Source organism: Panthera leo, chromosome B4, assembly GCF_018350215.1.
Source record: "Panthera leo isolate Ple1 chromosome B4, P.leo_Ple1_pat1.1, whole genome shotgun sequence".
Classification (NCBI taxonomy): domain Eukaryota; kingdom Metazoa; phylum Chordata; class Mammalia; order Carnivora; family Felidae; genus Panthera; species Panthera leo.
This window is the reverse complement of record NC_056685.1, coordinates 48,777,647-48,801,118: the sequence shown is the minus strand read 5'-3', so window position 1 is coordinate 48,801,118 and position 23,472 is coordinate 48,777,647. Positions and strand designations below refer to the sequence as shown.

At 37.2% G+C, this 23,472-nt stretch overlaps 1 protein-coding gene across 5 annotated transcripts in view; it reads left to right on the top strand.

Moving 5' to 3' along the window:
• Nucleotides 1–23,472, top strand: part of EPS8 (epidermal growth factor receptor pathway substrate 8) — a 188,601-nt gene that overhangs the window by 132,882 nt on the left and 32,247 nt on the right. For all 5 annotated transcript variants that reach the window (XM_042945904.1, XM_042945901.1, XM_042945902.1 and 2 more), the window contains 8 exons: nt 5,699–5,781; nt 6,377–6,513; nt 10,050–10,123; nt 11,375–11,501; nt 13,657–13,745; nt 14,120–14,194; nt 19,550–19,698; nt 22,460–22,643. In XM_042945904.1, the coding sequence (XP_042801838.1) occupies nt 5,699–5,781; nt 6,377–6,513; nt 10,050–10,123; nt 11,375–11,501; nt 13,657–13,745; nt 14,120–14,194; nt 19,550–19,698; nt 22,460–22,643 (918 nt within the window). The remainder of the gene's footprint in view (nt 1–5,698; nt 5,782–6,376; nt 6,514–10,049; nt 10,124–11,374; nt 11,502–13,656; nt 13,746–14,119; nt 14,195–19,549; nt 19,699–22,459; nt 22,644–23,472) is intronic.

The following is a 23,472-nucleotide window of genomic DNA, read 5'->3' as shown; positions in this document are numbered from 1 at the left end:
AATCCCCAAGTGGTAATGTGAAAGTGGTTAAGCACAGTTACCAGTAAAAACATGCTATATCCTTAAGATTTGTATTTCAAAGTACACTGTAATTTTCAATGATTATAACTTGCAGTGCTTTGTTGGACATTAGAAATTATCATCAACCTTGAATATCTTTATTTCATGAGTTTATTTCTCCAAAAGGGAAATCATTTTGGGTTGAGTTGATTGGTGCTTTGTCAAAGCAGTGATTTATCACTTTGATTTTATATTATAAAACATACAGGTAATTTTTATCTGATAAAGAAGTGCTGGGAGATTAGCATAAAGTGTCACTTGATCTTTTCTGTATTTTTTGACATGATAGATAAATTAGACTGTCATCAGGATATTTTATAATTTTCTTTTTTTTTAAATTTATGTTTAGATGACTTTCTAAAAACGTTACTTGAACTGTGGCATTAGGTAGATTACATATGTGATGTTCATCAAAATTTTATATAGTACCTTTTGAAAGTCATAAAGGGCATTAAGAATTTTGCAAGGTTAGGGGCACCTCGGTGGTTCAGTTGGTTAAGTTTCCTATTCTTCATTTCAGCTCAGGTCACGATTTCACTGTTTGTGAGTTCAAGCCCTGCATCAGGCTCTGCACTGACAGCACAGAGCCTGCTTGGGATTCTCTCTCTCTCTCTCTGTCTCTGCCCTTCCCTCTCTCCCTCTCTCTCAAAATAAATAAACAAAAAAAATGTGCAAGGTTAGATTTGTTAAGTATGAAATTAGTATGAAAGTGTATATTTTCTCTGGAAAAATGAAATTATAATGAAATAAAATTAAAATATTTTGAAAACAGAGGACTAAGCTAAAAGACATTTTAAATCTGGTGTTTGCCTCAGTGTTTTATTTTTTTTTTTATTTTTTTTATTTTTTATTTTTTTGCCTCAGTGTTTTAAAACTTACCCTGAAACTAATAGTTACTGTGCTGAGTAGAGTTTCTGAATTTCAATTCTGAGGATAAAGGACTTATTTTATCTGATAGGGGATGGTAGTGTTGATGAGTCTGAAACATTTACTGAATTACTGTTTTATGTAACTAAAAGCTCAAGTACCATATATACAGCTATATGTTTTTACTCATTAGTGCCATATTCTCCATGAGGCCATTTTTTCCTTGAGACATTGAAAATATAAACACAATGAAGTATGATGTGGTTTCTTTTATATGGGTCATGTTGCAACATCACTTTTGAGTTATGAAGTTTCTTTTTATTTTTTTCAAGCTTCTTTGAGGATTTTAAACAATGCTTCTGCCCACTTCTGTAGTAAAATTTTTCTTAGAAATATGATATCCCCATCCCCAAAAAGAAATATGATAGTCCCCCTCTCATAGGAAATTCAGGGTTCCTGGGCATCTTTAGTTTTTTTAATTAATTAATTAATTAATTATTAATTAATTAACATTTATTCACCTTTTTTGAGACAGAGAGAGACAGAGCACGAGTGGGGGAGAAGCAGAGAGAGAGGGAGACACAGAATCTGAAGCAGGCTCCAGGCTCTGAGCTGTCAGCACAGAGCCCGATGCGGGACTTGAACTCACTGACTGTGAGACCATGACCTGAGCTGAAGTCAGACGCTTAACCAACTAAACCACTTCGGCGCTCCAATAATTTATTAATTTTTTAAATTTACATCCAAGTTAGTTAGCATATAGTGCAACAATGATATCAGGAGTAGATTCCTTAATGCCCCTTACGCATTTAGCCCATTCCCCCTCCCACAACCCCTCCAGCAACCCTCTGTTTATTCTCTGTATTTAAGAGTCTCTTATATTTTGTCCTCCTCCCTGTTTTTATATTATTTTTGCTTCCCTTCCCTTATGTTAGTCTGTTTTGTATCTTAAAGTCCTCATATGAGTGAAGTCATATGTCTTTCTCTGACAAATTTCGCTTAGCCGAATACCCTCTAGTTCCATCCACGTAGTTGCAAATGGCAAGATTTCATTCTTTTTGATGGCTGAGTAATAACTCCATTGTATATATATACCACATCTTCTGTATCCATTCATCTATTGATGGACATTTGGGCTCTTTCCATATTTTGGCTATTGTCAATAGTGCTGCTTTAAATATTGGGGTGCCTGTGCCCTTTCAAAACAGCATACCTGTATCCCTTCGATAAATACCTAGTAGTGCCAATGCTGAGTCATAGGGTAGTTCTATTTTTAATTTTTTGAGGAACCTCCATACTGTTTTCCGGAGTGGCTGCACCTGTTTGCATTCCCACCAGCAGTGCAAAAGAGATCCTCTTTCTCCACATCCTCACCAACATCTGTTGTTGCGTGAGTTGTTAATGTTGGCCATTCTGACGGGTGTGAGGTGGTATCTCATTGTAGTTTTGATTTGTATTTCCCTGATGATGAGTGATGTGGAGCATTTTTTTCATGTATCAGTTGGCCATCTGGATGTCTTCTTTGGAGAAGTGTCTATTCATGTCTTTTGTCCATTTCTTCACTGAATTCTTTGTTTTTTTGGGTGTTGAGTTTGATAAGTTCTTTACAGATTTTGTATACTAACCCTTTTTCTGGTATGTTGTTTGCAAACATCTCCCATTCTGTCAGTTGCCTTTTAGTTTTGCTGATTGTTTCCTTCGCTGTGCAGAAGGCTTTTATTTTGATGATGTCCCAATAGTTCATTTTTGCTTTTGTTTCCCTTGCCTCCGGAGACATGTTGAGTAAGAAGTTGTTGCAGCCGAGGTCAAAGAGGTTTTTGCCTGCTTTCTTTTTGAGGATTTTGATGGCTTCCTGTCTTACGTTGAGGTCTTTCATCCATTTTGAGTTTATTTTTGTGTATGGTGTAAGACAGTGGTCCAGGTTCATTTTTCTGCATGTCGTTGTTCAGTTTTCCCAGCACCATTTGCTGAAGAGACCATCTTTATTCCATTGGATATTCTTTCCTGCTTTGTCAAAGATTAGTTGGCCATACGTTTGTGGGTCTATTTCTGGGGTCTCTATTCTGTTCCATTGATCTGAGTGTCTGCTTTTGTGCCAGTACCATACCGTCTTGATGATTACAGCTTTGTAATGCAGCTTGAAGTCCAGGATTGTGATGCCTCATGCTTTGGTGCTATTCTGGGTCTTTTCTAGTTCCATACACATTTTAGGATTGTTTGTTCTAGCTCTGTGAAGAATGCTCGTGTTATTTTGATGGGTATTGCATTGAATATGTAGATTGCTTTGGGTAGTATTGACATTTTAACAGTATTTGTTCTAACTGTCCAGGAGCATGGAATATTTTTCCATTTTTTGGTGTCTTGTTCACTTTCTTTCATAAGTTTTCTGTAGTTTTCAGTGTTTAAATTTTTCATCTCTTTGGTTAGATTTATTCTTAGGTATTTTATGGTTTTTGGTGCAATTGTAAATGGGATCAATTCCTTGATTTCTCTTTCTGTTGCTTCATTATTGGTGTGTAGGAATGCAACCGGTTTCTGTGCATTGATTTTTATATCCTGCAACTTTGCTGAATTCATAGGTCAGTTCTAGCAGTTTTTTGGTGGAATCTTTTGAGTTTTCCATATAGAGTATCATGTCATCTGTGAAGAGTGAAAGTTTGACCTCCTCCTGGCCAATTTTGATGCCTTTTATTTCTTTGTGTTGTCTGATTGCTGAGGCTAAGGCTTCCAATAGTATGTTGAATAACAGTGGCAAGAGGGGACATCCCTGTCTTGTTCCTGACTTTAGGGGGAAAGCTCTCAGTTTTTTTCCACTGAGGATGATACTAGTGGTGGGTCTTTCATATATGGCTTTTATGGTCTTGAGGTATGATCCTTCTGTCCCTACTTTCTTGAGGGTTTTTATCAAGAAAGGATGCTGTACTTTGTCAAATGCTTTCTCTGCATCTATTGACAGGATCATGTGGTTCTTGTCCTTTCTTTTATTGATGTGATGTATCACATTGGTTGTTTTGCAGATATTAAACCAGCTCTGCATTCCAGGTATAAATCTTACTTGGTTGTGGTGAATAATTTTTTTAATGTATTTGAGGATCCAGTTGGTGGTATCTTGTTGAGGATTTTTGCATCCATGTTCATCAGGGAAATTGGTCTATAGTTTTCCTTTTTAGTGGCCTCTGTCTGGTTTTGGAATCAAGGTAATGCTGGCTTTATAGAAAGTGTTTGGAAGTTTTCCTAACATTTCTATTTTTTTGGAACAGCTTCAAGAAAACAGGTGTTAACTCTTTAAATGTTTGGTAGAATTCCCCTGGAAGGCCATCTGGTCCCAGACTCTTGTTTGGGGGGGAGATTTTTGATTACTGTTTTGATTGCTTTACTGGTTATGGGTCTGTTCAGATTTTCTATTTCTTCGTGTTTCAATTTTGGTAGTGTATATGTTTCTAGGAATTTGTCCATTTCTTCCAGATTGCCCATTTTGTTGGTGTTTAATTGCTCATAAGGCATCTTCAGTTTTATTTAACATCCTGCGTAATAGAGAGACTTTGACAGGATGTTTATTATATCTTCCTGAAAGTAAGATATTCTTATCGCAGTAACACTGAACTAGCGTGCATTAGCCCTCACAATTACTTAGGAATGTGACCTTGGCCAAGCCATCATGAGTATTCTTCAGTTTCATTAATTATAAAACAAGGAGAACATATTAATCTTCAAGTTTCCTTTCAGCTCTAAAATTTTATGATTATCTGTGCTTATGGTAAAAGAATATACAACATACATATTTGAGAAAAACATACATAGTTACAGAGAACCAGCAGGAATAAAAAATAGAAGATGAGTACATCCTAGCAAGAATCTAATATGCAGTAATAATCACTGGCCGTAAATAAAATTCTTTGCTACTAATCTTACCTTGTTTCTCAAGAAAACCCAGTCAGATATTCTTGTTGGGAGAGTATTAGAGAAGTTAATTGTTTGGAGAAAGTTAACTTTTATCTGAAATGACAAAATAGGATACAAAAGGATACAACCTAGTGTTGGGAGTTCATTCCATGATTATAGTGTATTTGTTTTAAACTGAGAGTATCTGCTGGGTCTGAGTGATATGTTGCAGTAGGTTAATAGGCGCCCACTGGAGCCTGAGGATGAGAATGGGAAAGGAGCTCTGTTCCTCACGCGTTCACTTCTATTTCCTTCATTTCTCCTTAGGCAGAGATTTTCCCCCAGTTATGCTTTCTGCATATACCTATACTTCCAGCACATGCAAATCCCTCTCCTCTTTGCCTTTATGCAAGGATAACTTGTGTCTAAACTAATGGAATCTGGACTAGATAATCTTTAAAAATTTCTTCGCGTTTTAAATTTTGTCTTTGGGGCGCCGGGGTGGCTCAGTTGGTTAAGCGTCCGACCCTTGATTTTGGCTCAGGCCATGATTTCACAGTTCATGGGGTTGAGCCCTGTGTCGAGCTCTGCGCTGGCAGAGTGGAGCCTACTTGGGATTCTCTCTCTCCCTTTCTCTCTGCCCCTCCCCCACTTGCATTCCCTCTCAAAGTAAATAAACAAAATAAATAAATAAATTTGGCCATTATAAAGTTCACCATCAAAAAACCACAAGAGTCATGTTTGGAAAGCACGTTTAAAAAAAAGAAAACACTTCCTTTTTGTCAAGACACTTACTGATTCAGACAGGAAACATAATCCCTTTTTTGTTGTTGTTTGAACCTACATATCAAGACAAGAAAAATCTATGACCTCCTGTCTTCCATTGCAGGCAAACCTCATTAGTGAAGACATTGAAAGTGCAATCAGTGACAGTAAAGGAGGGAAACAGAAGAGGCGGCCCGAAGCCCTGAGGTAAAATCATTAAAAGAGATTGAGGGGTAGAATTGTTTTGTTTGTTAGAAAAGTTTTTTCATTTGTGGTTTTTTGTTTTGTTTTTTGCTCTAAAGATTTAGAAAGATTGCCTTCAGTGAAGGTATATTTTAGAGATTACAACCTGTGATTTCAACTCATTTGCTCTTCTGAGTTTGTCGGTTTATGGGTTTATGTGTGCACATTTTCCCTCCATGTTTCTGGTCTGTCTCTGAGAAGGCTTCTCTCCCACGTGTGTTGTCCAAGAGAGTCAGGACTGATGAGTGACAATTTAAGGGAAGGTCAGCCTAGGGGAGTACAAATAGATATGAGGAATATAGTTAGTTCACAGCCTTTCCAAATCATGGGAGACACAGGAAAAAAAAATTAAACCTAGTGATTAGTTGAATTAAAATGTTCCTATGATTTTGTATTTGATGTACATTTGTAAATATATATAATATGAAATGGTTAGGAAACCCTTATTGTTCTACCTCTTGACATAGTTCCTAAGGTTGAAGAACTAGTACCATAAACTGAGAGAATTGATAGAAAGTAAGATGGTAAAAAATTCTTTTTTTTTTTTCGTCTTTTTTAGGATGATTTCAAAAGCAGACCCTGGTATACCGCCTCCACCAAGAGCTCCTGCCCCAGTGCCCCCTGGGACTGTTACCCAGGTGGATGTTAGAAGTCGGGTGGCAGCCTGGTCTGCATGGGCAGCTGACCAGGGGGACTGTGAGTGTTTCTAGAACTGCTACTTCTTGAACATTTATTATGGGTTGTGACATAGTTCTTGCTTTCAAATTCTGATGCTGATTTCTGAGCTAAAGCCTGAGGTTAGCTTTTTTAATTGAAACAAAACTTAGAAAAGAAATTTAAGCCTTGGACACTATAAGACTATTGTATACGAGAGTTCAGGCCAGTCATTTAAATAAATATGGTGTTAGGATTACGGTCCCTTTTTTTAAATGCAATCAAAGATGGGAAGTTTGACTCAGCTAACAAAAAGATGGTAACATGATATATACCAAACAAGAGTCTACCAGTTTGTTTTTAAAGACTATACTTCAAAATTCTTTCCATTATTATTACCTTACCACTGTCCTTTTTGGAAAAAGTGTTGTGCTTTCATGAAAAGGATATCAGGGTAGTATTAGGACAAGAGTAAAATGCATTCTCCATCTGGCTAAGCTTGTCAAAGGGGCCCTTGTGGGCACCATCATTTTACCTTGGTATTCTTTTTAAAAGACAAATCACAGCATAGAACATAGTGTAACATTTTACATGTCAGAATGTTTCTTGCCAAATATGAAATTGTTATGACCGATAATGCCTTATGATATGTTGTTAGGTCCAGTGTCTTCATTATAAGGGTTAATAATTGTGATCCAGCAAGTTTGAATTTGATGAAGCTTCACTCTTTTGCCTCACAGTTCAATAGACTTCTTAAATCACTTATCCTTTATCTAATAAAGCATTATTCATACAGGATATCTAGCAGGGTAGGTAAACAATAGAACTTGGTGGCCAAAATGAGTGACACTGGGCTTGATTTTGAATCTGATGAGTTGCAAGTTAGACTCTGGAATAAGACCAGGATCTCCTGTGTGACCTTGGACAGTATCTCTCTGTGCTTCAATCTCACTTGTAAAATGGGGATAATAATTCATGGGTTGCTGTGAATCTGAAAGCAAGTAACGCCTCTAACAGTATCTCTTGCAGTGTAGTACACATAATGTGTGGTTGGTCTCACTTTTGCCAAATGGAGTTCATTTTATTTCTGAAATGCTTTCCATTTTATTTAGTTTTTTGTTTTGTTTTGTTTTGTTTTTTGGTATCCTTGAAGTTATTTTTAGAGATTTACACATAAGCCCAGTTACCAAACAGATGAAAGAAAGAAATCTTTGAAACATCCATTTATCAAAAGTGAAGTAACAGAATTACTTACTTTAACTTTTATAACAATTTCTGTTTTTAGAAATTTATAAGGTAAATTTCTGTTGATGCTTTTTTTTTTTTGTAAAATTTTGTGTTTAAAAAAACTGGTAGGAGTTTATAGTGTTTTTTACTTTTTGTTCTTATGGTACTTTTGTTGTTGCTGCTGTTTGGCGGAAGAAATGTGGGTTTTGAGAGAGATCAAAATGGTCTTCCTTGAAGTTGAGGAAGGATAAGACATCTTAAGTTTACAAATATTCTGAATAAAATTGTAAAAACATCTGTAAAACTAATATAATTTACAGAAAAGAGAAAATTTGTTCCTGGGGTGTTTGTGGGCTCTCATTAGGTTTTGTCTAAAATATGCTGTGCATTCTCATCTATTTAAATTAGAGTAAGAAACGGTTTTCAGAACTTCTAATTTTCTACTAGACCAAATAGAACATAACACTTACCCATGTGAGGTTCTGTCTGGATCCAGGCCAGTTTTTAGTTGGAAATCCACTGCACGCTCCCCTGCTTCCGTGACCCCCCCGCAAGAAGTATCTTTTGGTCCCTCTGCAAGTTCTGGCTGACTCAGGCTAAAATCTCCTTTGAATCCTTGACATAGCCTTACCCATGACTTCTAAAAGTGGTCTCTGTAGAATAGTGGCAGAAGGGGTCCTAGGTGATGAAAAAGTCTGCAAGATACTGCACCTCTCCCTTATCTCACCTGCCAAGTGACATTTTGGGACCTATCTGGAGTTCCTACTAGCTATATTTCAAGGTCAACTTGCTGCTTTCTGTAGTATACAATACCCAAGGAAGTAGCTAACCCATGCAAAACAGCATTTAACTGGCAAGATTTCATGAATGTAAATTCTAATTATCTTAAAGTACTTTACAGCCACTAATTAAGTTTCATAAGACTCTGTAATTTCTTCTTTTGTGTGTGGGGGGGTACCTATTCCTTTTTTGGGGAAAAGTTAGGCATAAAAAGGCATAGCAATACAGAATTTTGAGTATTTTTTTTATAGTTTTCTGTATTGAATATCATGAGTCATGATGTATTATGAGTTGTATTTCCATTATTGATGGTACATTTTTCCTGTTTCATCTGTACAGTTTTTGGTTTTTTTTATTCCATATACTGTGAAATGTTTGTAGAAGTATCTGTGTTTAGTAGTAGTGTTAACCAGGAAGGAGATCATGATAATGACCTTACAATTAACATCATGCTTTAGCTCAATGAGCTAACTTAATATCTTGAATGCTCTTAAGATATCTATTATTTAATTTACAAATCCTGTAGGGCATTTATACTTTTAAAGTTTAAGTCAGTGAACCCAACATTGCATGTTTTAAGCTTAATGACATTTTAAAAAGCACTTTACTGGGGCGCCAGGTTGGCTCGGTCGGTTAAGCATCTGACTTCGGCTCAGGTCATGATCTCACGGTCCGTGAGTTCAAGCCCCGCATCGGGCTCTGTGCTGACAGCTCAGAGCCTGGAGCCTGTTTCAGATTCTGTGTCTCCCTCTCTCTCTGCCCCTCCCCTGTTCATGCTCTGTTTCTCTCTGTCTCAAAAAGAAATAAACATTAAAAAAATTTTTTTTAAATAAATAAATAAAAAGCACTTTACTGTCAGAATTTTTTTATTTTTTATTTAAAAAAATTTTTTAAATGTTTATTTTTGAGAGACAGATTGAGAGAGAGAGAGAGAGAGAGAGAGCACAAGTAGAGGAGGGGTAGAGACAGAGAGGGAGACACAGAATCTGAAACAGGCTCCAGGCTCTGAGCTGTCGGCACAGATCCTGATGTGGGGCTTGAACTCAGGAAAGGTGAGATCATGACCTGAGCTGCAGTCGGAAGCTTGGCTGACTGAGCCACCCAGGTGCCCCTACTGTCAGAATTTTAAAAAGGACTTTACTGTCAGAACCCCCAAAGCTTTATTATAATCAAAGTGTTGGAATGTGTAAGAATTGGGATGTTTGTTGCATTAGAAATAGTTGGCCAGTTTTTGACGGGTAGGTGCTTAAATGTGAGTTGGTACTTGTTTTCTTCTGTAGGAATTATAGGATGAGAAGTTAGGATTGGTTCCACAGGCAGCTGTCAGGAAGAAGGGAGAATAGCGGGGAAGTTACAGGGTGAATCAGCATTGTGAAGGTTGAAAGCTCTGCCCGAGTCCTTCTTTTTTAGTGGTAGCAAGAGTGCATGTCATTCATAGATGACGAGCAATTTTGATTCTGTATCTAAAGAAGGTGTTCTCTTTTGTAAATGGTACTCTTTTCATGTTCCATTGCCTATATTGATACTGCTCAGGCAACAGGTGGAAAGACTTAATGATTTCCTTTCTTTAGTTGAGAAGCCAAGGCAGTATCATGAGCAGGAAGAAACGCCTGAGATGATGGCGGCCCGAATTGACAGAGATGTGGTAGGTCTACCATTCATCTTTAGATCATTGGCTTTTTGTTTTGTTTTGTTTTTTAAAGGGGAGAAAATATCAACTGGGAAAATGAAGTTGATTTAAATAAAGGTGTTTTTTGGAAAGTATATTTTCTCTTTCCATTGGTGGTTATGCCCTTTGAATTATTTATCTTAACTGTTTTTTGCCTTTATGCCAATATTTAGTAGAATAGGGCTCTGATAGAAAACTAGCATATTAACTAGTTTGCAAAGGAATTTAAACTGAATTATCAGATTTGAGGGATTTTAACTTTTTCATAGTTTGTAATTCATAATTGAAATATCTTTTAAATATATCTTCATGACATTTATTAAAAAATATTTTATAATTCCTAAAAAATAAAATGTAAATTTTAACTCTTTATAAAGGATAAGGCTGTATTTATTTTTATTAGTCCATAGTAGTTTACTTATACAGTGAGAATGCCCTGTGATGTAATAACAACATATGATCGTAATATAATTATTTTTATACTATACACACATTCCTAGCTTATTTGTAAACAAATACTTAGAGGAATTTGAAGTCTGGAACTTCATTTTTATATCACACCATTATTTATTACACTTAGAAGTTTATTTAATCCCAATTTCTAGTCTTTTAAATTAGAAGAATGTCAGGTTTCACACAAAGTAGAGAAAGTCAGCTAAGACTGTAGTATAATCAAAATTCATCCAATAATCCCTGAAAGCATAATTCATCATTGATTCTATTTAACCATGTAGAAACTCTTATTAATGACTATTCTAGGATAATTATCTATGTGTTTATTAGGTTATACAACATTCTGTATACCTTTTTCCATGAAATAATACTGTCGGTACTTTATTGGGACATTTATTAAAAAAAACAAAAATTCTTAGTGCTCTTCTAACAAGATATTTCTTAGAAATTTTTACCCTAACTTTATGTGGAAGAAGCACTATGAGAAAATTAGAGTAGTTGAAAGTAATTAATAATCTCAATAGATACTGTGAATGCTTTCTTGATGGTATTGAAAATAGAACAAAATTAAACTAAAGAAAAATGTGAATGTCAGACTTCAGCCACAGGTATAGATATATTTAGTTTAATTCTTTTCTTGGAATTAGTGCTAAACTTAAAATTTGTATGTGGGAGGTATTTTTTTTTCTAATTTTCCTTTACTGACAGTATAAAGTCAAGGCAAAAAATTGTCTTATTTTGTTTTACATTTCATTCTGTAATTTCTAATTCCAGCAAATATTAAACCACATTTTGGATGATATTGAATTTTTTATCACAAAACTCCAAAAAGCAGCTGAAGCATTTTCTGAGCTTTCTAAAAGGAAGAAGACTAAGAAAGGTAAAAAGAAAGGGCCAGGAGGTAAGTTGGATTTTCTTAATCTTCTAAAGACCTTTGAGAACTCCAGTGCTAGGCAGAGTTTCTGCCCTTGTGAACTGCTCAGCAAAACTCCATTGACAGTGGGCCAAGGTCCCTTTTTTTATTTTGGGATAGCACCTGGAAGTTAGGCAGAGACTAAGATGAGCCCAGGGAAAAGTCCATTTTGGTTCGAAGTTGGCTATGGTAAGGAAAGAGTCTAGGATACTTCACCTAAATCACAGAGGCTCTGAGGTGCAGCTGGTGACCATCTGTTTATAGTTTTAATTAGTGACTGCAAAATTAATGTCTGCTAAAGTCATAGCTCTGTTCTTCCCATAATTGGATGTATTTTATTGTAAATATAGAACCTCATTATTTTGTTAGAAGGATTGATTTTTCTCATTAATATAGTTGCAAATGTCAGTGGATTTGATTTTTTTTTTTAATCACAGAACTCCCAAACAATATGTTCAGGTCACATACAAGCAGTTTTTGAGTATGCTGTAGTTAGCTATTTAAAATGGCTTCAAAATATATAAGCTTGCAATTGTAGAACATAATGAAATACATAAAAGAATAGTAAATAAATATCCCTTTCATGACACATGACTTTCCAGTCTTTCTCTAGCTCATGTCTATATCATAAGCATGTGACCTGTAGACTTGTCTTCCAGATGTGTATATCTGGATATATACGTCACTTCCTTATATTCTGAGATTAAGTATTATTGCTTCCTTATGTCTCACACCTCTTATTCCTGCTGTATTCTTTATGAAGTGTGTTCTGTCCTTTTGGTCACCCAGATTCTAGACCACAGATTCTTGTATGATTTCATTCTCTAGCTTACAGCCAACATCAATATTATTTTTTCAATGAGTTGGGGTTTTTTTTGTTCCTTTGTTTTTGTTTTTTTTCTTTTTGGGAGAGAGAGTGTGTGAACAGGGGAGAGGGGCAGAGGGACAGAGAGAGAATCCTAAGCAGGCTCCATGCTCAACGGCGAGCCTGACATGTGTCTTGATCTCACAAACCATGAGATCATGACCTGAGCCAAAATCAAGAGTCGATGCTTAACCGGTTGAGCAACCCACATGCTCCTTCACTGTGTTTTATATCCAGTTGTTTTCATTTTCATAACTAGTGTCTGCTTCAAACTGTGATCGTTTTTACCCAGCTCTCTAAGTAGTCTTCAAGCCTCCAGTTTTTTATTCTGGGAGGACAGTTGTCTTAAAGCTCTAAGGCGGTCACTTTGTTCTTCTGAAAAGCATGTTAATTCCATGTTCTGTTAAGTCTACTCCTTCCCTTGGCAGTCAAGGTCACCCATAATCTAACCTTGATCTACTTTTCCATCCTCGTGTTTCTTTGTTTTAGTTTGTTGTTTCATGTACATACGATTTCCTTTTTTCATGTTTTTTACTTATGCTGTTTTTATCCAACCATGACATTTTCTTACCAAATTGCCATGTAACAGACTTTCCAAATCTCATCTTAAAGGCTACTTTCCCTGTGAAACATCTTTTAGGTGTACATCCTCCCAATTCCCAACCAGGTGCAGTCTCTTTCTATAGTACTTCATTGGTGTATCTTTGTTACTTATCTGATTCATGTCTTCCATTAGATTTTAAGGCCCTACAGAGTGGGGCCTATAACTTACACATTTAAAAAAAAAATATTTATTTATTTTGAGAGAGAGCAGTGGGGAAAGGGGCTGAGGGAGAGAGAGAATCCTAACCAGGCTCCATGCTCAGTACAGAGCCTGATGAGGGAGGGGCTCAGTCTCATGACCGTGAAATCGACCGGAACCAAAATCAAGAGTCAGATGCTTAACCACTGAGCCCCCCGGAGGCCCCATAACTTATACATTTTTATAGTCTTTGCAATGATAAGCACAGTAACTGGGACATAAAAAGGCTACAGTATACGTTTATGGAATTGATGAGTAATTGGTAGTGCCTAAGGATAGAAGAATCCATTTCAAATGTCGGATCATCTTAGTTTGTTGCAGTTAGTCTATGACATGTGGTAGAGTAGCTACACAGCGTGGTATCTGGTATGATCATCAAATTTTATAGACGCAAATGTGTTCTTCTACTTTTTCATTTAATGTATTTTCTTAGAACTTTGCTTTCATCTGTCCCTCTTCCCATTTATTTCTTTTAGAGGGCGTTTTAACTCTGCGGGCAAAACCTCCTCCTCCTGATGAATTTATTGACTGTTTACAAAAGTTTAAACATGGATTTAACCTTCTGGTAGGTGAAATTTATTTATATATAACTAAAAGAAACAAATGAAAGAAATCAAAGCCTAGCCAGGATGTTATTGATTAAATTAAGAGATAAGCTTTTTCCTGTGGGTTTTTTGGTATGTGTGTCTTGATTTTTCTTTAATTAGGACAATAGCTAGTAAAACCTATGTATCTAAGCGAATTATCAAAAAGGAATGATTCCTAACTTTTTAAAAACTAAATTCCCCTAATCTGACTTACCTAGGCTGATTAATACACTAAAAGTGAAAGTAGTAGTAAAGAACTCTTCCTCTGAGTCTGTGTTGGACCTTCATGAGTGTCTGTTTTTTGCTTGATTACATCATAGTAATCTGTTTGTCTGGTTTCTTAATGCTACAGGCCAAACTGAAGTCTCATATCCAGAATCCGAGTGCTGCAGATTTGGTTCATTTTTTATTTACTCCATTAAATATGGTAAGGCTTTGTTAATATAAGAAAGGAATTACTCTTAGTACGTTTTTCAACCCCATGTGCCTGGCTGGAGTTACCTAGACAGTTTTTCTTCATCACCTTGCATGGATTCTATTTCCCTTGGCATCTATGCACGTATCAAGAATGTGCAATTTGAGAGTTTGAAAGAACCTTAGAAATCATCTAGTTCAAACACCTTATTTTACAGTTGAGGAAACTGATGTCTGTGACAGCGCTAGGGAAATGAAAAGAAAGATTTATCGGATGCTGGTGTTGCAATGTACACTAGTATATAATAGAAATGGCTATAATAATATAAAAGCTTTTCTCTTTCTCCCAAAATAGGCTAGACATGAGGAGGCGCTGGTACTGGATGGAAGGTTTTGCTCATGTATTTATGTATTCACAAATATTGAGAGCCTGCTGTGTGCTTCGTATTATTCGTAGCTTATCAGGAACAAAACAGACATAAATTTTTACCCTCTTGGAACGTATATTGTAGTATGGAGGGGCAATTGTTAATCTAAATACATGCATAAATAATGCATTTTGCTAAAAATAAATGTTACTTGAAAAAATGCAGTAGGGACAGAGAACAGGGAGCATTTCAGGTGCGTGCTCATGCAAGTGCGCACATGAGTGTGTGAGCTGGAGTAGTACCCTTTCCGAATAGGGTTGGTTAAGGTGAGAAGGTGTCATTTGAGCAAATGCAGTGAGGAATGAGTCATGTGGATTTCTGAAAGAAGAGAATTCCAGGTAGAGAGCAGCTATTGTAAATGCTCTGGGGTGGTAATTGCAAATTGTGCTCTTGGAATAAATAAGTGTTGTGACCGGAACAGAATGAGGGAGATCTTAATTAGGAAATGAGGTTAGCAAAGAAACGGAAGGCCATATTTTGTTGGTCCTTGTAGGTGATTGTGAAATCTTGTACACTTTGGAAGGTTTTCGCCAAAAGGATTCTTCTGGCTGTAATACTTGGAGATCTGGCGGAAGAAGGGACTGGAATGGTTATTAGAATAATCCAGATTGGAGATGACGGTGTTTGGATCAAGTAGCATTAGAGATCGTAAGAAGCCCGATTCTGGGTGTAAACCATAGAAGCAACACTTTCTGGTAGATAGGATATGCTGTGCAACAGCCAAGCGTATCTCCAAAGTTTGGCCTATGAGTGAAGAGATGGCCTAATTATTAACCAAGATGTAGAAAACAATAGGTAAGACAGAGACTACTACCAAGGTAGTAGTTACAAATAAAGAAGAGGGGTAAGGACTGGCTGCAGTTTCAGTGTGAGGAGAATGGAAAGAGCCAACAAAGATTTGAGAAAAAGCAGTTAAGTCGGGAAAAGAAAAATAAGAATATTATGGTGTTCTGGAAGCCAAATGAAGAAAATGTTTCCAAGAGGAAGAATTGAACAACCGTGTCAGATATCTGTGTGGTGGAAGCTGATTTTACCTCCACGTTCTTGTTACAGCTGTACAAAGGCAAAGAAAGATGATTTGTCTTTAAGGAAGTGACTCTGAAATTAAACAGATAATTTCTGCCTTTGTCCAGTTGGCCTGAATGTTCTCATATAGCCACACCGAACACCAGAGTAATATAGTCTCCATCTGTGTTGGTTCATCCAAAACGTAGGGGCTTCTCTTTCTAGATGGCAGAAGAGAGTGGACACTAGGGAATAATTAGTAGTCCTTACATTGCCCACTATATGTCAGGTAGAGTGACAGGCAGGTAGTACAATTTTTTTCTCCCCAGAAAACTCCCTTCTCATACAGGTATATTTTTATATAAGGTATAATTAAAAAAATTTTTGTTAATGTTTATTTATTTTTGAGAGAGAGAGAGAGAGAGACAGAGTGAGAGTGGGGGAGGGGTAGAGAAAGAGGGAGACACAGAATCCGAAGCAGGCTCCAGGCTCTAGGCTCTGAGCTGTTAGCACAGAGCCTGACACGGGGCCTGAACTCACAGACCATGAGATCATGACCTGAGCTGAAGTCAGAAGCTTAACCGACTGAGCCACCCAGGCCACCCCCCTCACTTAAGGTATAATTTTTGAAGCTAAAAAGAAGGGTGTGTTGGAAACAATTCCCTTTGTAGAGGAGTTGGACTTTCCTATGAGCTTATCCAGCAAAAGGTTATATACCCTTGTGTCATAGGCCAGGATCCAAGATACACATCTTCATTTTCTGAATTTTCAGTATCCAGGTATGTTCTTTCCTTATATGGTATGATAATATACTTCCCTTCCTATTTTATATTTCTTACACTTGCAAATAGTGTAATAGCAATTGTTCCAAGCTGACTTTATGTAGAGCCGTCTTGTCCTACAGGACAGCTAGGAGAATTCACTGGAATATTTAAGAGTACACAAAAAAAGTGCTGGGGCTTAGGGAAAGCATGGCGACAGAAAGCAGGCAGAACAATTGTTGGCCCCACATACAGACAGATATGAAAAGAGACTGGGCTACAAATCACTCTTTTCTACAATTCCTCCAATTAGCTAGGTCATTCCCGTTTTGTGGGAGGACAAGTGAGCAAGGAGTAAAAAGAAGGCAGAATCTGTTTTAAATACTTCCAGGAGGACAGAGTTTCCTGTTTTCTGGGCTAAGGCAGGCACAGGTGGAGTGGTTGTGAATGGCTTTCCCTGTCAGAAGGGCAGACAATAGAGAACAGAATGACAATAGCAGTAATGATAATTGTTAGTAGTGTGTGATTATTTGGTGTTATTATTTCTATGGCTGTTTTTTAAAGAGTAAGAACTATATGAAGCCAATAAGCTTAATTTTGGTTTAGGGCATATGGACATTATGGTTTGAGTTCTTTAATATTTATCAAAAATGGAGCAAATTCAAATGCATTTTTCATAGCTTTTACTTGATTATCAGAAAAAAAATGAGAAAAACAAAATCCAAGTTACAAAAAGGAATAATAAATCTTATCCTTTCCTCAAGGGCAACTAGACAAGACCTGAAGTAGAATATGAAGTGAATATTGCTTTACAAACATAGGAAAGTAACATTATCAGCATAAATGTCAGAACTGGGCAATAAAAGATTAGAAGATGAAAGTCCAAGGCTACATCAATAATTTATGAATGCTCCCATATGTTGTTGCTATATATAGAACATCAAATTTCTACTTGTCTGGAATAATTCTTGCTATATAAGCTCTTTTAAAAATTAGATCAAGGCCATTCACATGCAAAGAAGCCCAGACTAGCTCATTAACAAAATTTATATTCCTCACTCCTTTTTAAAAATATTTATTTATTTTTGAGAGACAGAGAGTGTGTGTGGGGGGGAGGTGCGTGCACACGTGTATGAGTTGGGGAGGGGCAGAGAGAGAGGGACACAGAGAATCCCAAGCACTATTAGTGCAGATCCTGACACCAGGCTCAAACTCATAAACTGCGAGGTCATGATCTGAGCCAAAATCAAGAATCGAATGCTTAACCTACTGAGCCACCCAGGTGCCCCTATATTCCTTATTCTTTAACACATTTGATACTGTCTTAGTTTGCGTATTAGGAAGTGTTGGTTATAGAGCAGTTTTTTGCCACCTTCTCATTCTTTCAAACTCTTTCACACATTGTAAGTAATTGCGTAGTCATTACATAGAGGAGAACTATAAGATAATAGGACTGGTTTCCCTAACATGTAGAAATTAGCCTTTGCGATCAGGCTATGTATCTGAAAATATGATGTATTTTATCTTTGTTTTTCATCAAAAATGACTCCTTATTAATGGTGTCTCTGATCAAAATATGTCTGTTGCTCTTTTAATGTTCTGCCTACAGAGATCCAGATGTATTACTTGGATAAGAAACTTGGGAAGGAACGTTCATAAAGAGCCTACTTCCAGCCACACAAAATTGAATGGCTTTAAAGCTTGAAAAACCTGCTGCCTGCCCCCAGCATCTGCACACAAGCTTACCTACAGCACACATACATGCAAACCTGCCTGACATCCGTTCTCCAGAGGGAACTATGTCTTGCAGCTTTTTATTTACATTTCTTTTGTTTCATTCCCTCCTCCCTCTGTGAAACCAAAGATTTAAAAATTCCTTTACTCTTAGATTTTACTCCTTAACTTTTCCTTCTTAATCATCCCTACACATTTACTAGAAGTGCTTATAGGACTTGGAAGTAAGAAAATTACATGCCAAACAGTCAGAGTGGGTTTTGTTCTCAAGTAAGAGCCAATGTCCCTCCTTATCTTTGATCTTTCACTGATTCTCATTCATCCCTCCAACACTGTGTTTTCTGCAGTTCATTTGGTCCTAGTCCTCACGGGAGGGAAAACTGAAGAATAAGCCATAAGTTAAAATGTAATATGTTGCTAATACATATAAATTGTTTTGGGGACAGTGAGGTGCCTCAGAGCTATGCTGTTGGGTTAAGAAGGGCTTCCTGGAAGAGGTGGTACTGGAGTAGAGTTCTGAGTGATGAATTAAGGGCCTCATGGGGAACTGGGAAGAAACATGTGCAGATACACAGAGGTATACGATAGCATGGCATGCTCAGGGCACTTGGATGACTGGGGAGAAACTGACTCTTGGTCTGAAGCCATTCAAAAAAAATCCCTTTTTACTTGTGCCATATCTCTGGGAAAGTGAAATTTTTATAAAAGGGCTCTGGTTTCTGCTCTAGGAGATAACTACCATTCTTTAGCCAGGAAATAGCCTCTGAGAAGTCAATCTGGAGCAGTTTCCAGACATACACTTATCATCATTTTGTTTATCAGAGAGTTGCACCTGTTTATTTGTTTCTGCTAGTCATTAAATTATCCATTTTAAATCAGGACAGTTTCCTAGAATTAGATTCTGGGAAAAGCTGTCATAGATTCAGAGTACCAGTTCTCATTCTTCTCTCACTTTTCTCTCCGGATCCTTTTATTTTTGTATGTCTTTATAGGCACAGCCATAGGCTGTTAACTTGAGACTTATTTCTCTCTAGAGTATTCCTTTATAGAACCGTATTTTTCAAGTTGGGCATAATAGATTTGCCAGGAAAGATACATGTACTTTTTTTTTTTTAAAGCAAAAAGCAGATAGTTAAACCACCTGACTTAGAATTCTCTGGATAGCCATTAGTATTTTCCAGGGAAAATACAGTCCTGTGCAGCCAATAGACAGATCCTGTGAAAGTCGTTAAACTATTAACTTTTCATTCTAGATTATTAGGCACTATTAGCCTGGGCAAGTTGACTTAACAAACTGTTTTTCATTCAGTAGTACACTGCACAATGTCAAAATTTGAGTATATGAAAACAGTGCTTGTTTTGGGCATAGATTTTACATATTTTGAAAATATACAAGTAATCACCATCTTCTTGCTAAAAAATGATTTATTGTCATTTTAGGTGGTGCAGGCAACAGGAGGTCCTGAACTAGCCAGTTCAGTACTCAGCCCCCTGTTGACTAAGGACACAATTGATTTCTTAAATTATACTGTCAACGCTGATGAAAGGCAGCTTTGGGTGTCACTGGGAGAAACTTGGATGAAAGCCAGGTAAGTGTATGAGTTTAATACCTATAATACTTTAAGTGTTGTTCTTTGTTATTACATGAATCTAATGAGACATATTTTTAGCCTTCTACTTATGAAGGACCAGGCATTACAGAGAAAAAGCCTAAACCCTTCAAAAACTAGTTTAGTGGAAAAGATATAAAGTATGCACAATATAAGGCATGTTAAGTACCAGGAGTGACACATAAACTGCTGTTGTTTGGCAAGGTGGAACCATCAGGAGGAGGATTTAAAGAGGAGGGTAGTTAGCTTTCAGAGAGGGCTGGCATTTAAATCAATAGATAATAATAGTCACATATTGTGGAATATATATGTACACACCATACATATAGGGTTTGCTAAACAGTCTTCCATGAACTTTATGTAAGTACTATGTTGTCACTATTTTACAGATAAGGAAACTGAGGCATAGAGTGGTTAAGTAATTTGCTCAAAGCCATATAACTCTTAAGTGGCAGATCTGCCATTTGTATTCAGGCAGTCTGGCTTTGGAGTTGATGTCCATAATTATTTTGCTATGCTGCCTCTCAGTAGGATGAGTAGGATTTCCACGAATACATAATTGGGAAGGGGTTTTTCTAATAGAGAAACACAAATGAGGGCATGAAGCAGGAAGTCAAGAGAATGGAGAATGAATATGGGTTTAGCTGACATATAAACTTTGGGTAGCAGGTGCTTGTGGAAAGGGGGAGAGGAGAAAATGGTGTTAAATGAGCCACATGGAAATGAACAGGTGGGCTATGAGGGCTCCCCCTGCCATGCTACGGAGTTGGAGAAGATTGTATAGGCTGCAGAGAACCACTAGCTTTGTGAATAGGAGTGTGACGTAATCACATCCGTGTTTTAGAAAGATCAGTCTGGTAGTTGAGCTTAGGAAAGACAAGATCCTTCTCTGGGTGGAAAGAAGGAGGGGATCATTTTAAAAATTGTATCTTGTCAATAAAGTGATTGTGGAAGACAGATCATTAAGATTTCATCATTTATCATTGCAGTATTAAAGTTTTTCTGAGCAAAGCAAGGTATAAAACTTTCTCATTTTATGACATTGAATAAATAATTTTTGCCTTTCTTATCCAAATCATTTTATTGCTCTCACTACTTAGAATAAGCCATTCAGGTGGTCATTTAGAAGCTTTTCTTCCTAATGCTTTTGAATGGACTAGCCTAAAAGCGATGGATCAATTCATACTTTCTCTCTTCTGTTTCTTTTGTGGAAACACATATAAACTGTCCCCACTTGTATTTTACACTTTGGCAACAGCTTGTGTTGGAATATGGCTTACATATTGAATGGTTTACCAAGCAAAAAATTCTTTAAAAGCACTATAGTTGTTACTTTTATATTGAAAGCATTATTTAAATTTATTTTTATTATTTGTATATTAATATATCATACTATTTGTATATCATACTATGTAAAAACTTGGTTAAACAGATTTCTTAAATCCATTAGATATTTGTAGGTTATGATCTTTTGATAAGTCTAGGTGGGATCTTTTAATATTTTCACATGAAACTTACTAAATTAATCAGATCTCATAGTACAAAAATAGCCTAGATTTTTAAATTTCTCGGTTTTGGGTCGTACCTCACAATGAGAAAATGAATGACCATTGGAAAAACTACATCAAAAGAAAATACACTGTTAGCTCTTGACATGAGAAACGGTCATTTCAAATCCTAATTGTTAAGAGTATTAGGAAAAGAATATACTGATTTAAAAACTCATAAAGATAAAAAAATTATGAAGGTACTTAATAATCTGAATAAATGGCTCATTTTATCATAGGAGAAATATAACCTGAAGAATTAATCTTTCACTTGTGAGAGATAAAACAACACAGTGGAGCAGAAATGAACCTATAATTTCTGTCCCAGGTGTTTTTGTGGTTCATGAGTGATTAGGAGCTTGTAGAAGTAAGTCTCACTCAGAGTCATTAAATAATGAATGGGTAATGATTACTGTTCCAGATTAGTCCTAACTTGATTTCACTGATTAAAGACTAGCTGATAAATTTAATTTATAAAATTGGTAATGTTTCATTTAGAGGACTTATTCCTTTATAAAGCATAAACATTCAGAACATTCTCTGTTATTTCTTTTTAGAAAGATATGTCTGACACCAGGAGGGTTGGTTATGATGATGAGAGGGAAGGGAAGGGAAAGATGAGAATCTGAATCTACTTTAGATGCAAGAGAAGTTCATGTTCTAAATACTTTCAACGCTTCTAGCCTCACACTCCCTTTCCAGTTTTTCAAAACCTATATCCATGTTACGAAGATGAATGAATGGAGAATGGAGGCAATGTGAAAAAACAGATTGTGAAGCAAAATTCAATCTTCATTTTGTTGGCATTACAATCTGGCATAAGCATGTTCCTTTTCCCTTTATGTGTGCAGAGAGGGCAGATTACGTATGCTTTGTTTTTGTTTGTTGGTTTTTGAGAGAAAAAATGTTTATTTTTGAGAGAGAGAGAGAGACAGAGCAGAGGCTGGGGAGGGGCAGAGAGAGAGGGAGACACAGAATCCGAAGCAGGCTCCAGACTCTGGGCTTTCTGCACAGAGCCCGATGCGGGGCTCGAACTCACAGACCAAGAGACATGACCTGAGCTGAAGTCCAGCTCGACTGAGCCATCCAGGAGCCCAAATCATTTTATTTTGTTTTTTTGTGGCTAACCTTGTTGAAAGTAATTTTGAACATGGATACATTTCTTAATTTTATGCCTTAATGTCCCTCTACAGAGCAGAGTGGCCAAAAGAACAATTTATTCCACCATATGTTCCACGGTTCCGCAACGGTTGGGAGCCCCCAATGCTGAACTTCATGGGAGCACCGATGGAACAAGATCTTTATCAGCTGGCTGAGTCTGTGGCAAATGTAGCAGAACATCAGCGCAAACAAGAGACAAAAAGATTATCCACAGAGGTAAAGTTTTTAACATCACTTTTTGTAGAAAGTGCAGTAATCTGTGCATTCTCTTCTAATTCTGATTGTGAGTTCTAGTTTTATTGATCTGAAGATTGTTCTAGAACTAATGACTTAAATGTCCTGCTGCCCTTAGTTACCTCTCAGCTTTTTATCGTTGTTGTGACAGTTGCTCTGTTTCCCTGTGAAGCCCAAGACACCCCCCCCCCCGCCCCCCATATCATTCTTCCACAGCCTGCCAGCCATCACCCTGCCAGTGTCCTGGTGAGCCAGTCTCAATTTTTGAGTGCCTAGCTTCTCTCCTTGTCAGGGAATCACCCTGTTGCCTGTTGGCTTGTTCTTGTTTTCTCATCCATTATCATACCCTTAAGACAGCTCCCTGGGGCGCCTGGGTGTCTCAGTTTGTTAAGCGATTAAGCGTCTGACTTCAGCTCAGGTCATGATCTGTCAGTGAGTTCGAGCCCCGTGTTGGGCTTTGTACCGACAGCTCAGAGCCTGGAGCCTGCTTCAGATTCTGTGTCTCCCTCTCTTTATGCCCCTCCCCTGCTCATACTCTGTCTCTCTGTCTCTGTCTCAAAAATGAGTAAACATTAAATAAAAATTTTAGAAAGGCAGCTCCCTGGACCTAGGTCTCCTAACCTGTCCCAAGCAGCTTTTTCCCAAATGTCCCATTTGTTTCCTCCTCTGTCCCTCCCTCCCCTCTCTTTCCTCCCTCCTGTCCCTCTTCCCCCTCCCTCCCTGTCTTCCTTCCTTCCTTCCTTCCTTCCTTCCTTCCTTCCTTCCTTCCTTTCATTTAGTTCTAAACCCTGGAGCCCTCTCAGCCTGGCTA